This window comes from Centrocercus urophasianus, unplaced genomic scaffold (genome assembly GCF_019232065.1).
Source record: "Centrocercus urophasianus isolate 14NV4802_14NV808 unplaced genomic scaffold, USGS_Curo_1.0 seq_15, whole genome shotgun sequence".
NCBI classification, from domain to species: Eukaryota; Metazoa; Chordata; class Aves; order Galliformes; family Phasianidae; genus Centrocercus; species Centrocercus urophasianus.
In genome coordinates this window covers 11,567,610-11,586,593 of record NW_024884697.1, presented here as the reverse complement: position 1 = coordinate 11,586,593, position 18,984 = coordinate 11,567,610, and the positions used below count along the sequence as shown (strand labels likewise).

At 38.4% G+C, this 18,984-nt stretch overlaps 1 protein-coding gene across 2 annotated transcripts in view; it reads left to right on the top strand.

Annotated features, from left to right (window-relative positions):
• RELN (reelin) overlaps positions 1-18,984 on the top strand; it is a 269,232-nt gene that overhangs the window by 121,148 nt on the left and 129,100 nt on the right. For both annotated transcript variants that reach the window (XM_042815609.1, XM_042815611.1), the window contains exons 7-8: positions 4,825-4,921; positions 10,465-10,516. In XM_042815609.1, the coding sequence (XP_042671543.1) occupies positions 4,825-4,921; positions 10,465-10,516 (149 nt within the window). The remainder of the gene's footprint in view (positions 1-4,824; positions 4,922-10,464; positions 10,517-18,984) is intronic.

Here is an 18,984-nt window from a genome sequence, read left to right as displayed (position 1 = left end):
CCACTCTCTGCACACACAACTCCAGCAAGATGTATACAGTTCAAGTGCACGAGCAGAGCTTTTTGTAGCTTATGTGTGTGCCTAATTCTGAGTCCCAGCAGAGCTAGAGTGCCACCCTACATCAAATAGCTATTTTGCACAGTGGCACTGTATGATTTTGAGAGTGTCTACTTGTTTTAATATAGATTTCTGAGCTTTGAAACGCATTATGAGACACATTCTACCGAACAGCCATTTGTTCCTTCAGAGGCTCAGGAAATGAGAGGGAAAACCTTGGGTGTTTCTGGAGGTGTGAGGTGAAAAGAGAAGAAGGGATGGGATAGGGCTCTTTATAATCAGAAAAATCAACATCTGGAAATGGGTTCCTGATAAAAATCAGTTTGGTAACAGAGAAAACAGGAAAAATTGAAGTGGGAAAGAAAGAGGAAAGGAAGAGGCAGCAGGCAAGGAAACATCAAGTGAAGGAGGAAACAGGGAGGGCTTCTGTATTGGAAATGCAGGAACTGAAGCATCTTTTCTTTCATTTACTTGGGACTCAGCCACCACAGAGATTTCCATATGGGGTGTGTCCTACTGAGTTTCCTACTTCTGTCTTCCAGCAAGCAGTACTGTCAGAATGTGACTATTTCTAAAGTTGCCAAACTTTAGAAGCATGAAAACTTGTTTATTTAAGCAAAGATTTCCTCACTCTTCTAATCACATTTGCCATGTACTTTACAAAGATCTCACTTCGTTCTGAAATAATATGACTCTTGGATTCATGAATACCCAATGCATTTCATGTCTAACGTATTCTGTGTATAAGCTAGTTAAATGACTCCTACTCTGTTGTCAGCACACCACATGCTAAGCAGTTCACAGCTGGCTTGCAGAAAACCGTAACTTATATTGCATTTTTCAATGAAAAGTCTAATAGCACAACTGCTTCATGGTCTATCTGCTGTAAGCTGGCAGGAGTGTGTTAGTTCAGAAAGCCCAGAAACCATGGAAGTAATAGATTTCCTCAGTAGATAAAGGAAAGTTGCATCATGTAAATTTAAATACAGGAAGCCCTTGCACAGGGAAACCTGCTCTCTGGTCTTTAGGGGAGATAAGGCTTCGTAAAACTTTTCTGAAGGCAGAACTGCATGTTTCTGGAAATGTAATTTGCTTTTATGATGTCCTAGTTGATATATTAGAGAAATACTTTGTAGTAGCGGCAGAGAAAGAAGATTTTGGGCATTTTCTAAACATGTGGTCTGTGTCTTGGAATATAAAAGGCCAAATGATATTTGGATGAGAAAAGAATGAAGGACCAATATAGGTGATATGTGAAAAATAATCTAGTTCATTGGATATATGCTTCTATGATCATCTTGCCTCTATATAACCTCATAACAGAGAAGAGTAAAAAATGATGCTATGTAACAACTAAAACAGTTCAAACAAGAACAAATCTAGAAGAAGATATCTTTACACTGAATGAATTAATCTTGAGACAAAGAGAGGGGGAAAGCAGATGCATAAATTAATAGTGGTTCTGGCAATTCTATGCTTTAACAACAGGGATGTAGATAACAAGGAATTCAGTACGTCTGAAAAAGAAAAACTACATGAAAGCTGTTGCTGGCTAAACTCTCTCAATTTAGTACCATGTTTCATCTCAAAGCCCATCGACACTCCAAACAGCAATCACTTACAAAAGATAAACTCCTCAAAGACGATCTGAAGAAAAACTGAGCAAGTAAAATCAATCAGCAAGAAGCAGACTCCATTGCTTCTTCATAGCATATGAGAAATGAAGAGGTACTGTGATATATCCAGTGGCATAGAAATTGCAGAGCTTTGTGACAGGGGAGAAAGGTCCTAAAGTGATTTCCAAATTGCACTAAAACTGTGGGATTAAACTTCAGAAAGATTTATGTTTTAAAATCTCGTGGCTGTTTGAGATGTTTACCTTCTTTATAGTCCAAACATCACAAAAGACATCAGTCAGTATACTGTCTACAAACTCAGATATTGTAGAGGGAAACAAGATGACAAATAGTGATGAGGAAGCAGCAGATGTTTCCCCTTCAGCAAAGTGAAGAACAATAGCTGAGAGAGATGGGACTCTAGGCTGGGGGTGAGAGTGATGGCAGTCTGCAGAGAAGACATCTAGATGAATATAACAAACATCAACAGTGCCAGTGAGAACCAGCTGTGAAGAGAAAGCTGAAGTGATTTTAATGTGCTAAGACTTTATACCAGGCGGGTGAGAAAGCAAAAAGCTGCACCTAGACAGAGCGATTAATACTGTCTCCTGGTCATATGAATGGAAAAGAAATTAACCTTACTGTCTGCACCAGAGAGGAGTAAATTGGGTCATTTCTAAACACATAATGTGATGATGATGATGATCTGAGGAACACCAGATCAATTACCTTACTCTTCATACATTCCTGTCAAGCTGCTGGGCAATTTGTTGTCAGAAGTGATACATTTCAAAGAGAGCACAAAGGTTTGAAGAAGGATTACCTACATACAATTTCTAATGCGAGGAGTCATCCTAGAGAAGATGAGTGGTGATGAAAGAGCTGTGTTACATTTCTAGACCACATTACAGCAGTAGAATAAATTAACAGCTAAATCACTTAATATTTTTTATATATGATAAGGAAACAATTGCATTATCACTTGGCTTAAGTAGTATGTCTTTTTATTAGGGCGTAAATATTCCCTATGTAGTATTTGTAGGTAAGGTTTTCCTGCCATGTATGTGTCTCTGCATATATGGAGATTTCAGGCAGTTACTCTGCTATCAAACCCAAGAGCATAGGGGCACATAATATATATAATAAAATAATGATTATAAGCAGCCAGAATACTACAGAATTCCAGCTATTCTTATTCCTGTTCCCATGTTCTTCAGTTACCAGGGTTTAGAGATCAAGTGAAATTTAGATAATGAGAAAACATACACAATCTAAACCCTGTTTCTTTGCCTTCTCCTAAGGCATGCTTCAGTTCACTCACACGCTCTCTTCTTGAGCTATACTGAAAAATAAAATTATGGGCCAGCTGTGGCTTATGTAAGTAAATATTAATTCATTCAAATCAATAGAAACTACATTACTTTATTAGAGGATTCAGTTTTGCTACTTAAATCCAAAATACTAAATGCTATCAATGTGATTTGCTGAATGACGTTAGTTAAATTTCCATACAAGTTAAAAATCAAGGATGTTTTAAATCTGACTTTATTCTGGGAACTGGAAATGAAATTTACTTTAATAAAATCTTAGAATAAGAGAGTGACTTATGAAGTGGGAAGAGGTCTTCATCTTTGATTTCTGTAATAGACTTGGGCACATTAGAGCCAACCCTGCATTGAGTTGACCCTGGATCAAGTGAATAAACCCAAAATAACAAGTGCAATCAATTATTCACTACATCTGTGCATCCGAAAGTCTAACATCTATTCCTCAGCCCCAGCTCTCTGGGTAGATTTGACCCTTTGACGATGCTGCTGGACCATTCCCAGCAATGCAGTCAGAGATTTAAATTGTCCTAACTGTGCTTACGGTTTTTAGACACTCAGGAATAGAAATATCCAGCTTCAAGATGCTTCCAGAAGGACTTGACAGAGGTTTGGCACGACACTTACCAATGAAAAGACAAACAAGCGCCATAACTTAGGAAAAGAAGTGAAAAAGATCAAGGAAATTTGCATAGGAATTAACTGTGATCATCGCTATGATCATATTTATCAGCAAGCCCCTATCTTGTTGAAATCTCTTCATCTGATTTCTGTCATCCAGAAATTGGCTGGAGAATGAGATCAAGCCTTCACAAATTACTGAACTATGGGAATGTGTATTTTTGTGGCATACTGCATCAGAAAAGATGGCCAAGCCAGAGGCATTTTGTGTGAGAGTAGCCAAAGAAGAAAAGGTCTAAGCATCCCTTACTGAAGTCCATTTCACTTTAGACTCTAAAAATACCAGTTATCAAAGTACAGACAGAAATTGGAAAGAAATGAGAAGGTTTGGAGTGAATTCACCATTGCTTACAATGTATTTGTCCCCAGAGCAAATGTTGTCTCTGCATTTGATTTGCAACAACATGGATGGCAGACATTGAACACTCCAAGCTCTCCTGTGACAGTGCCACCTCTCTGCTTGGTTCTCACCTTCATTCTGCCCTTTAGAATAGATAACCCTGCACCTGGAGAGTTCACGGTTTCAAAATCTGCAGTGTCCATTCCTGTTCCTGTTTGGAGGAGTATGACAGCCTTGTCAAGAGGAACTCAGTGAGCTGCCTGAAGGCCAAGCTTTGTGCTAGGCCTTGGTCTCCATCCATGCTGTATGAGGGCAATAGAGGACTGAAGGCATACTAAGGCTGGTTTTCTCTCCAGACCAGAGTGTTTTATTCTGTTCATTTCCAGGAATGGGATTTCTGTCCCTGAGAGAAAGGTGGTAAAGCCAAAGCCATGCAGAAGTGATGCAGGAAAGCAGGAAAGTGATGTTTCAAGTTCTGCAAACTAGGATACCTCTGAATTACTTACTGTCCCTGTGATCTAAAGTGGCATCATAAAATCACTCAGTTGCTCTGGTTTGTTTCTGTGATGTGATCCTACCCATGTTTTGCAGTAAAGCGCAAGTACCTATCTACCTATCCACATGGTCCTTTATCAAGAGGCAGATTTAGCACCTCGGACTTAGAGGTGCTTGACCTTGTGTTAGTGAAACAGTGTGATTTGAGTGCCAAAATATAACAGTCTTATTTTACAGTCTTCATGCCTGATGCCATCTCCAGTGTGTGGTTTCTCGTTTCCATTTTGAACATGTTCTGTTCTTCCTGCAGGTCTGAATGCAGCAACTGTGAGGTTGGAGAGCAGTGTGGTGTGATTATGCACGGCAGTGCCATCACTTTCTGTGAGCCATATGGTCCCCGAGAGCTGGTAAGTGCTTTGCAGGTTTGGTGTTCAGCAGACAGTCTCCTTAGCAAAGGTGATAATGCCATGGAAGAACACCACAGGAACATCCAAAATAATAGATGACTGAAAACCAAAAATTGTTGCAATCTTTTGCAAGGGAAAATCTCTTGATCCAGTGTATATTCATTTTTTAAAGTGTCTGTAAAGACAGGTTGTGGATGTCTCTGTAAAGAGCAGTTGTGGATGCCCTGTCTCTGGAGGTGTTCAAGGCCAGGTTGAATGGGGCCCTGGACAGCCTGGTCTAGTATTAAACGTGAAGGCTGGTGGCCCTGCCTGTGGCAGGGGGGTTGAAGATTCATGATCCTTGAGGTCCCATCCAACCCAGGCCATTCTGTGATTCTGTGAAAGGTGATGTAACAGAGCTTTGTTATCAAATTGTCGTCATCATCTTTTTATTTCCGACAATGAAATAAAGACAAGGTTCATTTTTCTTCTTCTATTCTATTAGCTCCATCCCCCTTTTTTTTTTCTTGTCATTGTTGACAAATGTTAGTTTGGTTGTAAAGCATCACTTGCAAACAAGGCATTCTACAGATTTAAATGCAGCCTGGAGCAAGCACCTGCCAGTCTAAGGAAAGTGTATGTAGCAAATTGAGTCATGATGAAGGTGACAGAATAATTTCACTGGGGTGTAGTTTGGCCATAAAATTGCAGAAAGAAACAACATGGTGCAACTTGCATTAACGGGATCATCTGGGTGGGGGAAATTAATTGAAAGATATATAACCAATGCCCACATGCTGCAGCTGACACCAGCAGTTAGCTGCAGTGATGTAGATAAAATGGGAAATTTTGAAGGAACTGAAAAATTACAAGAGCAGCTCAAAGCCTGTATAATTCAAAATTAATTTTCATGTTTTCAATAGTATTCTGAGTGGAGGGAGAGGGTAATGAGAGCTATTTGAAGAGGATAGATGGAAGAGGGCCATAAAACAGAAGTGGTTTTGGCCAAGAATCTTCTCCTTGTTTCAGACTCTAACAATTCCTTTAATGGGATTAATTTTACATCTTGAAGTGAGATCAAAATTGCACAAATGCAATGAAGATGTTGCTGGTGACTCAAAGGCATAAACAGATTTAAAAGCAATTCATTTATTTTATGGGTAAGGGAGAGTTTCAGTCATTCCCTCCATAGCCAACTCCGGCAGGGAAATCCTGACAGTGCTGCTAAATTGCCTCTCTGCTACTTTGAATTCTATCTGAACACGCTAAGCTTCATTAACTGCCTTGAGAGGAGATGCATTGTTTTATGCCTTGTAAAGAAATGAAGTCACACCACTAGGATGCTTTTTCCACATTTTCTTACTCATTTTAAATTCCAGTATTGCATGTAGGTAACTTCCTGAAAAATAACTTACTTGCATTTAGCAAACCAAGGGTCCCAAGTAGTTTAAAATGTTGTTAATTAGATGTCTTCTTCCTGCTGATATGTAATTCAGCCTACCTTCATTAATCGCAAATTGACTTAGAAATCCAGCATTGGACTGTTCTCTTGTACTGCCACATGGCAAAATGGCACTGTCCTAGCATCAGGAACTTGGGAGAAAATGTATTATGATTCCTAAATTGTGTGATTAAATAATCAGCTGAAAAAATAATCATGCTTATAAACAGCTCTTAGCCTAATAATGGAAGTATAAGTATTATGGCAATGTTGCCGAAAAATCAAGCCCTTATGAAGCATTTAATACTTGGGGTGAGCACAGGACACTGCTCATACCACAGGTCTGACCTGGGTTCATTTTCAAATATGGACATATATTTTAATCCTAATTTTCTTTAAGATGACTTGATATTCATGTGTAACCATCTTTCAACATCTAAACAATTTATCTCTTCCTGTCAACATTTTTAAAACCTTTTTTACTTCTCCAATCTTTATCTATTTTTGAATCCCATTCTTGAAATTGCTCTTGAAATCTGTTTCTGTTCATGGCTCCTTTTTCCACATTATTGCTTTAAAATACTAAGTGGAGTTGAATTTGCAAAATGTATTTTATCAACAACTGTGACAGCTACTGGTTTTCTTCCTTGACCTCCGTCTCCACTCCTTACTGCCTGTAGCTGCCTGCTGCTGCTGGGAGAGGTTGTTTAATACCAACTGTCTGCGTCTGTTGGTGAGAATTTACCACTGGTAAAATCCTGCAAAGATATTTAGTGTGAGGGATGTTGCAGAGAAAAATAGCTACTAAAGACTCCCTGCCTGCTCAGAAAAAAAGTAGTTTTCCTTTCTGCAGTATCTGAACTTACCAGTCCTTTACAAGACTCTTCAAAAGGTTTTTGGAAGATCAAATGTTGTCGTTTTGTTTTTTGTTTTCTAAAACATTACCTGAACAACTCTCAACATATTCTCTTTTATTTTTTTCTGAACATCTTTTGTGATGAATGATAACATTTAATTTCTTGGCAATATGAGCTACTGAACATTGATAAAGGGTTTCATTTTGAAATTAGAACTTGCACAACAGAACATAATTAATTGAATGTAAGCTAATATAATAGGTACTCATAACTCAAGTCAGAAAGCACTTTATTACTTGGCATGATAAAAGCGATACGTAATATTGAATCAATCCTGACAGAATGAACATAAACTGGGACAACTGCAATTTTAAAAGAGCTGATATAAATGCAACCTCCTTGGTTTTGCCTAAAGGCTATAATTGCCTTTTAGAAATATTCCAAGGAGAGAAAAATTGTATTTTCTGCAAATATAATGTACAGATAATGGGAAATTTTCAAATAGTTTTGAAAATTGCTATTTCAGATTATTGTGATGGTTTGAGAATGTCTCACCAAATCTGTTCACAGATCATTAACAGCTGTGATTAATTACTTAAATTTTCATTCATCCTCCTAAAGAACTTGTAGCTTTTATTATCAGCTAATCTTTAATGCATTTCAGTAAAGATCCCATTTGTTAACACTTATAAGAAAATTTCCTCTGCATTCAGTGTGAGTGTAGGAAAAAAAAAGACATCAAAAAGTCATGCCAAAACAAGCCATTTCATGGACCCTTCTCTTCTCATTGTGGAGGAAGGAAAACAAAGATCTCTCTGATGTTCTTTGTCATTTAGTGAAAAGCTGCTTGGATAGTACAGTCATGCTTCATGCTCACCTACACCCACTGGAACCCAGGACCAGGTCTCCATCTATTATAAATTCACAAATACCTTAACTTGGTTCAGCAGTGGACAAAACTGTATCTCTTTTGCTCTTGTGCACCATTTCCTGGAGGCAGAGATGCTATTCATACAAGCACTGGTGGGCTGCATAGTACACCATGCTATTTGTAAATGAGTCCAGGTCAAAACTAACTTACAAAGGAAGATGACCATTAACCTGACTGAAATCAGCTTCTCAAGCTAATTTACCTCTTACCATCTAAATGCTGATGTTAATAATGGATGAGAATGGTGAAAGCTGTCCCGTCACCCAGGAATTTGTTAATCATATAGATGTGAATATACATATAAATTCTGATTATACATTGGAAAAGATATGGATATTTTTCTGTAAGTCACCAAAGACAGAAGGGCAGAAACAGGGAGCTGAGAGATAGCATTAGTTCTGCATCACTGGAGTCCTAAGTAACAGTCAGAAAACATCTGCATTTTGGATTAGCTTTTGTTCATTTTCATGCAGCTATGTGCAGGGAAATAAGGGAGTTCAGACATGAGAGATTTCTCTCCAATTTTAATATATATCTACACAGTAGATAATTAAAGTGAACAGGAATTCCTGATAATGGAAGAATCTGTGCTTTTGCCATGTGACTTGGGGAAATTATACAGAAAATGTGCTTTTTGCCATTCAGAAATGCTGACGTTGCCTTTGTAATAATGCCATAGTAGGATCTTCCATCTAATTGGCTCTACTCTTTAATTGAGTGCTGTTTTTTTTTAAGAAAATGACAGTTTGTCTGTGAGCTCCATTTTTTATCTATATTTTGCAGTTCAACAATTTTATTATGATTGTTGCTGATCTTATCTTCTATTCAGTTTCCTCTCCATCACTCAGAGTATTCAAGTCCTTCAGGTAATCTATTTGTAGCCACCTTCATGCAGGTCCCCAGCTCAGCACTGGCAGCCAAAGCAAAGAGCTCTTCTAGCCCCAGACCTTGCTTCAGGGGTTGAATTTGCTCTGAAGTTTGGCTTCTCTTTAGCCATATCCACATTATGATGATCTGAATGAGTGAGGATCACAGATTTCCTAATGGAAGAGTCCATCGCTACTCTAATGGGAAATAACATGAAATTTTGGTCCGTGGGTTCTGACATGCAAGGACAACTCCAAGGTCTTCAGATCCAAGCTTCAGGCACCACTGGCAATAAATATCAGATGAATTTACTTAGGGCATTTGCTGTCACTGTTCTTCTAATTAAAAGACATTTTTAAGATTGCATAAACTTACTGTCTGATCAGTTTGTGTCTTTTTTTCCTTTTTTCTTTTGTTTCTTGCTGATGTAGTCTTTTATTTTGCACATTTTTCCTTTTTTCACTCTAGCCTACAACATCTGCTTATAGTGATAAATCATATCTCTGCTGGGTCTTTTGCAAATGGGAATGAACCAAACTTTGAGTCTTTTCTTTTTGGGACGATGATCCAGTAGCTCTTTCTCTTTGCTAAATAGTTGCTATGATTTTTCAGCTCCTCAACAAAATAACTAGATCAGGCAGTGTCTTTATAGTAGTGTTTCTGGCTTGCTTCTTACATAGCAGTAGTGTTAAGGTTAACTTTCAAAATGTATTTAAAATAATTCTGAAATAATACAGGTGGTTCTGTCTTCTTCACAATACTGTATTGCTTTTTATCTCATAAAACTGTCCTAATTTGAACTACTGAAATATGAGGGTATTGAAAATGGAGAAAGAAAAGCAACACAGGTGGGCAGTGTCCTGAATACAGAGTGACCTACTTGAAGTTTTTTGCCTGTCTGTTTGGTCTTGCTTGGATGGGTAGATGCTGCCACAGAACTTCATGGTATATATTATGCTGTATCACCAAGTTTTTGTTTGCTTTACTGATGAAGACTAAGAGTATATTATTTCCTCTAAATATTTCATTTTATTATTTTATATTCATTTAGTGTTGTTTTCATTATTTATTTATGATCATTTCTCTTTCTTGTTCTGTGCTGAGAGAATAAAGAGTTACATATGCACGTGTTTATCCAAGCTGGCCATCAATGACGGGGTTGCTTCATTTTTTAGATCTCCTAACACTGATCAAGTGCCAGTGTTTCACATCATTGGGCAGATAGCAATACAGTAAAAAAAAAAAAAAAGGAAAACGGCTATGACATGTGATGAGATATCAATAATCAAAATGACATAACAGCAGTGTCCACAATCACTCAACCTGAAAGGATAGGAAATTAATAGTTTTATTCACTGGAGATCTATGTATCCAGAGACCTTCCACGCTTTCAAAGAAAAACAAGTGATGAATGTACTGTTCTGCTGACCTAACATGATCTCTCTGCTGTTTGCTTTTCTTCCTGTAGACTACCAATGGCCTTAACACAACTACTGCATCCGTCCTTCAGTTTTCCCTTGGTAAGTTTAGCTCAGTCTTTCACCTGAGAAAGTGTAAAAAGTCATCGTTGCAATGGAAAGTGACCCTCAGTTTCATCTTCACTGTTTTGTTTGGTGTGGCACTTGACATGAGAGATTAGAATCATCTTGTAAAAACTGCATCACATTTATTCATCTCTTGATAATCCATGAAACTCCCAATATAAACTTTGGAAAGGAGCAATTCCAGTGGATACTCCAATGATGGGAGGTATAGTCATGGAGTAATCTTTGTCACATCTATTTTATAACCCAATGGCAAATGTTATAGTCATTTCTTCTTTCCCTAATGTGTGATTGCTGTTTCTAAAATAGAACTAGCAAAACTGGATTTTTCTTCTTTAATATTTTAAACCTTTGATGTCTTTCAGATTATGGTTGGATAAAGCTCTTTATAACACATCTATACAAACAGAATAGGTAGCAGGACAGAACAAAACTAGATGCTGTCTGACTCTGATTATTTACAGGGGGTGGCATGCTTTACCACCTAGAATGCCTGCTGTAAGTTATCGCAATATGTGGTTTGGGCTTTTTGCAGAAACTGGGGCTTGGCATGAGGGCAGATTTGGAAAACACTTAATTCCTTAATTTAAATCTCAGTGCTCAAAGTATGAAGGAAAAATGTTTTTATGACTCAAATAGTTCAATAAAAAAGCAAGCAAGAAATATAGCTGCTTCCTCTGTGGACTCCTGGATATATATTTCCAAATTATATACCTCTTTTTAAAAAATTTTAAATCACTAGAAGTATCTCAGCAAAAGGTGTGATTAAAGTCTAGAAATCTCAGTTGGAAATAAGAGCTATCAGGCAGCTTGGCAGGCTGCTTCTTTTTTTTGGTGGATGTGAAATCAATATCCTAGAAGGCTCAGAAATACATCAGTTACATTTGTTTCTACCTGAAGTCATTCATTTGACTATTTGAGGGCAACATTACTTGTCACTGTGCAGTTCACAGCAGTGTTATTAGTGCTAATGATTGGTATATGTGCTTTTATATAGAACTACCATTTTTAAAAAGCTAGCAAAATGTGCCCATTCCTAAGCTGAATTACTGCACAAAAATCCAACACCTCTAGCAAAAAAAACAGCCTGGAGCTGCTCTGTAGCTTCATGCAACCAGTGGAAGGGCAGCAGTTCACTTGCTTTGTTAGGACATGCCATTTACCCACAGAATCATTCCTGGGGTTTTTAAAGCCACACATTTCTGTCTCATTCTCCCACCTGTGTCTGTACCATTCATAGTCAGTGAATGTTTGGTGTTCCAGCTTGGCAGCTGGGTCCTGCTACAGGTGGCATACAGAAGATTGCATTTCCCACACCCAGAATTTCACTAGTAGCCTTTGGTCCTATCATCTGGGAAGGTCAAATAAAAAAAAGGTTAAAGAATGGCCAAGTAGGAAATATCATATATGGTAAGAATATCCTGAACTGTACCAGTAGAAACCAGTAAAATCCCCCATGTAATAGAGCAGGAGAGGGGTGATATGTATCTGAGTAAATAAAATTTCAGCCTAAGTTCAAAATGTATCACATTACCTGCATGCCTATGTAGGGCTTGAAATATAGCACAGATTGGTTTTGTAACTGAGAAAAACCAGTGTGAGCCGGGAGACTTCTGCTGTGCTCAGCAGTACTTGGCTTTACAATCATAAAAGTGAACGAGGCATTTGCCAGTTTCCATCTTATTCTCAAATGTCCAGATTAATCATAACCCTATTTAGAGATTCATCCAAGAGAATTACCTTTTCTTAAAGAAGGTTCCACACTTTCTATCTGCCACTGAATACCTTAAGCTGAAATCCTTTGGGATTGCCTTTATATTAGATTTCTTATCTAGCTGTGGCCACATGAAAGTGCATATCCTTTGATTTCTGTCATCACTAATTATCAAATGGAATTCTGTATTTGCAGCTATATAAGCAGATGAAGATTGGAAAATGAAGCAAAAAAATTGCCTTTGATTACATCACGAATCCCTGTATGGTCAGAATGGATAAGATACTAGTGAATTTTTCATTAGTTGATATTCTGTGTAGTTTTCTTAATGTGCTATGCATGTGGTAGTCTTGTACTCTGAAGGGCAATAAAGTTCAAAAGGAGCACTGAGGATGAAGCCTTAATTATCATGGAAAGGTAGTTAGTAAGCCCTGTTCAGCACGCAGGACAGCATTAATGCACAGTAGCTTTTCTGAGCAAGAGCAATGTCTCTGCCATGCTGCACTCGGAGTCACTCCAGTGGCATTGCCTCATGGTCCAGGGCTGGGGCAATGCTTACATTCATGAGCTGGAGGCCCAAGTGTGCAGAAGATTTCAATTCCTTCAGATATCTTTAATCACCCATGACTACATATCTCCAAGATAAAGCACAGGTATGTGAAAGACAAAATCTGGCTGTTTCCTCAGTACTCAATAGGATTGTTGATTGAGATATTTAAAGCAATATCTTTGGACTCCCATGGGCCACGGATGGGCCAGGTATGTTCAACAACTTGGGATTGCAGGATATTACACTGATGTTAGCCTCAGTTGTTAGCTGGAATATTCCCTTTTACTCACTCCAAAGCTTAGGTTTTTCCCTTAGCTAAGCCCCTAGATTGCTCCAGGGATGAACATAAGCTGTCATTCATGTAGGCCCATGTGGTTGAAGGTGACTAGACAGTAATGAAAGATTAATAACTGAGGTAGAGGTGGGAAGAAAGTTACACATGGAATTCTGTAAAGGGAAAAGGCTTTAAGGGAGCAATGCCAAGGTGTCAGGTGCGCAAGTGGCACTGTTCCTTGGGCATCTTCTTCAAGCATATGCTCCCACGTCTGTGATGCATGTGGGCAGAGCAAACTCTGCGTGGGCATTCAGCATTGTCAGACTATTTACAGTCCTCCTTCTTCCGTAGTGCATGTGTCAAACACTAAGCTGAAGCTAATGAGCACCAGCACTTAGCATGTCCTCCCATGCAGGTGCTCCTTGTAGCCATGTGTGTCTCAACATGAAAACTGTTTGTGGAGAATGTTCAATTTCCTTGAAAAAAATTTGTTCCATAGCTGCTTCTTCACGCTCTAGTATCGATGGGTCATTTTTGACTACTGAAAAAATATTGGAAAATAGGAATAACTTGATAAGGAAAGCACTCTTTCTTCAGATTTGTTCATGAAAACTCTTAAACACTCTTCTACAAGCAGGCTGAATTTGACAGTGCCTTTGACTAAATAAATGCAAACTGTGAGGAAGGATCATATCTTAAAATTCTTTTCAACTTTTATGGTATTATCCAAAGATCCTCAGTCATTACTAAAGCATGTTATTAACTGTTCCCCCTCTATTTTCTAGCAATATATACAAATTGTTAATCTCTTTTAATATCTTAATAGTTCTCTGTAGAAACAGGAAGTTCCATTGGAACAGGCTGCCCAGAGAGGTTGTGGGGTCTCCTTCTCTGGGGATATTCAAAATCCTCCTGGACACTTTCTTCTACAATCTACTGTAGGGAATCTGCTTTACCAGGAGTTGGTCTAGATGCTCTCCAGAGGTCTCTTCCAACCAAACCCAACAATTCTGTGATACACGCTATTTTTTATTTATTTCCTAAATGAAAATAAAATGTTACACTTTCTGCTTTTACATGCATAAATATTTCATTGACAAACTCATCATTTAATCACATTTCTCCAACGTTTCTCATTTAATCGTTTAACATTTAATCATTTCTCCAAACATGCTCAAAAGTGAAAGGTATTTCACTCTTTCAATTTTATTTCCTGGCAGAGCAGTCACCACTGTCTTCCTTTAAAAGTCCTGAGCTTTACAAATCCATCAGACTGTGAACACTACTTAACTGAAGAGTAATTGTGTGTTGAGCCTATGTTGACCTTTATATTTATAGCATCATTTCTTTTTAAGAGGAAAGGTCCCTGTGTAATGCACATATCAAGAACTTCTACGTGGTCTAGGATATTTACAGTCTATTATATAATGCTTGCTCATTTCACAGTCTTTCACAAACGCAATAGAGAAAACAATTTAAAATATGCTATTGACTGCTTTTGATTAGTGTATGAGTAAGGGTCATTGATTTGGGTGCAGATCTTTGACATAACGGTTCCAAAAGGGTTTTCATGTCATGCCCTGCCTTGCCTCAGACAGCAGGTTAGTGAATCATTAACACAGCAGCATCTATTACTCTTTTTGAACCGCCAGAGTTGATTTACTCTGTAAATCTATGTACCAAGGATCTCACTGATGTTTGCTGAAGACAAAGCACAGATTGTTTTCAACACCTTCACTGAAATAATGCATCTTTCTTCAGGCTCAAGTTTCTTCATTTTTGAAGTGGCAGTTTGTTACCAGTCTGAATCCTAGAGAATTAAACTACAAGTAATTGATTCTGTAGATAAGGGAAATACTTCTTTTTTGCTCTGATACATATTCAAACCAAAATAGTAATAGTAATCACAGCAGTAGTTTTTAAAACAGAATTGATGACTGTGCCTTTTAGATTAGTAATGACTGCCACGCTTTTATACTTCAGCAGAAAGAAGATCATAATGGATACAAATTACTTTACAAGAATAGCCTATAGACATAAGTAGTGCAACTGACTCGTTGACCTCCAGGTACGTCCATGGAGAAAATAGTTTTGCTATGTGCTTACCTGGAGTAGTGTCTGCAGGGCTTTGCAGGACATCTGCAGGAAGGCAATTCCTTCTCCTTCCCTCCAGAATCATAGAATTATAGACTTGCTCAGGTTAGAAAAGACCTTAAAGATCTTCAAGTCCCACCTAAACTAACCATACTCCCCTAACAACCCACCACTGTACCATGCCCCTGAGCACCACATCCATATGGTTTTTAAACACATCCAAGAATGGTGACTCAACCACCTCCCTAGGGAGCCTGTTCCAGTGCTCAATAACCCTTTCTGTAAAGAAGTTCTTCCTGAGACCCAACCTAAACCTCCCCTGGCGCAACTTGAGGCCACTTCCCCTCGTTCTGTCACCTGTCACCAATGAGAAGAGACCAGCCCTGCTCTTGCTGTAAGCACTTTTCAGGTATTGGAAGAGAGCAATAAGGTCTCCCCTCAGCCTTCTCTTCCTCAGACCAAACAGCCCCAGTTCCTTCAGTCTCTTTGTGTAGGGCACATTCTCCAAGCCCTTCACAAGCCTTGTTGCCATTCTGTGGACCTGCTCCAGCACCTCAGTTTCCTTTCTGTATTGAGGTGCCCAGAACTGAACACAGAACTCGAGGTGGGGCCTCACCAGTGCTGAAACATCCCTATACTGCTTGGCTTAGTAGTGTGTACAATGATGAACTCATTTGACTCCTTGCAACAATCCAAAGACTTGTCATTGATATTTTTATTATGTTTTAGTTCATTTCTAGTGGCAGCTGTTTCAGTGACAGTACTGCTTTTATATCATCTATTTATCTTCTGCTTGGATTCAGACAACCTAATAGAAATTCACACATCCAAACATGTTTTGTTGAATATGCCACAGCTTTGGCTGGGAGAAACAATTGCTGACTACTTTATCTTAATTTTCGTTTTGCTTAGTTTACAATCAGTAAAAACTATCCAATGACTGACAAATGCTGTAGTAGCCATTTTATGAGGTAGCACTGTACCTCAGCTGAACAAGGCATACATAGGAATTTCTTCTCAGAATTGCTATGAAAATTCACTCGTGTGTTTCTAGAGAAATACTACAGTGAAAAATAAGCTCCTTCTGAAGACTACGTGGAAGAGTATTTGATCTTTAAAATCTCTCACTACTTCACTGAACACACGATTTGTGGGGCCACATGTTTAGGACATGTTGAGCCGCCACCTTCATTTTAGTCACCTGTATGGATGACTTCCCTCAGCACCCAGTTTCTCCTTCTCTGACACCTTCCAGATTTGTGTGCTTAGTGCATTTGCAAGGTCATGTTGACTGTGGTACAAACAGCAAAGGAGAATTCCTGAGGCACACAATGGCTGAAGGGAGATGGTGGCCACAGGACAGAGAGATTATCTTTGTTAAGCAAACAAAGGGCACTCCTGGGCTAGTATGTGCTTTTTGAAGGATTTCATACCAGGTAACTGACTAATAAAAATGTGTAAAAACTCTGCCTGAGCTCAGTTTAAATAGTGCATAAAAACAGCTTTTAATCTGGGTAATTTGAAGTACCAATTCTGTAAGAAATCAAAATTATAAAATGAAGCTCAGTTGTTGCTACATTCAGATCCATTCCTTTCTGAACAGTAATAACATATTACACATCAACACCTAGGTTGTTTTATCCTTATTTATTTCATAGCCATTTGGAAAAAGCTTGGAAATTTGATATAATTAAATGCAAAAATCAATGTAATTTGCCATAGTCTTTCTTCTGCTTGCTTCATTTCCTATCTTCCACTTGATAAAAGAACATTAAGATTTTTTATTTGCTTCTCGATTTGTCATTTTCTGTTACCTGACATGAAACCCAGTAGCTTTCACCTTCTGGCAGAGAAGTCCTTTGTGTAGATACACTGGTTATAAATTACCTCTAATGTGAAAGAGGAAGACAGATAAGTAACATCATCTAGCACACTTCACATAGCATGGGAGGAGATGTGAGGTGGTGTTTATTGATTTTGCTGAGTTACACAAGAAAGGCTGCCTTGATAATGCCTAGGTCAAAAAAAGGGCTTAAAGTTAATGCCATATTGGAAAGACATTTTAATGGCCTCGTGGTGAAATGATTTGTGTTGTTTTGGCCACTTCAAGGTTACAATGAAATATTGTTTTTATTACTTCTGTACCACGGTTTCTCTGCCACTGCTATGAATTAAACTTTGAGCACTACAGATTTATTGTGCAGTGAAAAGCAGCACAGATAAGGGAGCTGGGTCCTCGGCTCTGATCCAGGGCAAGTGCCAGAGCCAGCCCCACATGGTCAAATGTGGGCCATTACTGAATTGGTTGCTGAAAATAATAAATGCCGGATTACAGGCTGACTTTCATCTTAATCCTGCTCGTAGCATTGTATTAGTATAACAGTGTTGTACGATTAAAATTGTCCATTTTTGAATTAAGTCCAAAAGAAAGCATCTGCATTTCCTTGGGGGGGAGGGGAATGGAAGCCCCCTGCTCAGCAAAATGCCCCTGGGTCTTTTTTGGTGGGAAAGGGAGCAGGGGCATCACTGAAAGCAAAAGTGAATAAAAATGTAGAAAACCCATCAGGCACTGCAGAAAAAAAGAAAAAAAAAGCTTTCACCCAACCAGTTATAACCCTCCTACATATAAAGTTAACAACGGGCAATCTGTTTTCCAGGCTTTCAGAAATGAACAACACCTTAACTACAGACTTGGCTTCAGAAAGAAATATTTCCCAAATTTTCCTGGTGAAAGGGAATTTCATTAATGCAGGAAAGAAAAATATTTTCAAGTCTTTATATTCAAGTTGCCACTTTTCACACAGCAGTTCTGGGACCACTGTGTGCATTTGGTACAGCCCTTCTGAAACGAACTACTGTGGGATCTCAACAGAATGCTACATACCCTCCTATGGTATTTTCAGATCCTCGTGGTGTTAAAGTTACAATAACTGACCTTTGCTCAGACTGTTCATCAGAGTTAAGCAATAAGTCTCTTCTTGTCAACACATATTAATTTACCAGTTAATAACTACTTTAAGATTGAAATGGTATAATTTAAATTTTGCCCTCCTTCATTGAAAGGTCACCCTTTTAGGGGACCTCTCCATAATCTGACATTAAGCATTTAATGGCACTAATATTGAAAAATGCCATAAGGGAATATGAGTAAAAAATGCTTACTTACCATAGTGGTTGCTACTTGGTCAGACACAAGGACCATGCTATGAGTCTTTCTGTGGATTTAATGACATTATTGTTTCAGTAGCTGTAATTAATGGGTGTCCATTACATCCAAATCTTAACAGGTTTACTCACTTTGCCTTCAGCAAGGAAATCTAAACAATATTAGTGCATTTAAGAACGTGGTTAAATTTAGAAGCATCATTTAATTATTTGTTTGACAACAGACACATTACCCAAGCATATACCTGCTGGCTGTATCTCAGAAAGTTATACTAGATTGTAGAACATCAGAATAAACTGGAAATTGGTAGAAAGGAAATACAGCTTTCTGCTTAGCTTATTTTTCTTGTAATGTTCTCGTCACAAAAAGCAATATGAACTGTGGTCTATCTTGTTCATTAGAGGAGAACAAATTTTTGTGAGCACAGGAAGCACATCGTATCTCTGAACATAAATAGAACAAGAGGAAATTGAGGCGGAGAAGTATTTCCTCAGACTTTTCATACTTAATAGCTGGATTATTTCACAAAAAGTACATTCACTGTTATTGATAACCCTGGCAGAACGTGGGAGGAAAGAGGCAGTGGGAGGTTCCCTGCACTGAGCAAGGCCGCCTTTTCAGTGGGTGCAGCTTGATAATGGCCCCA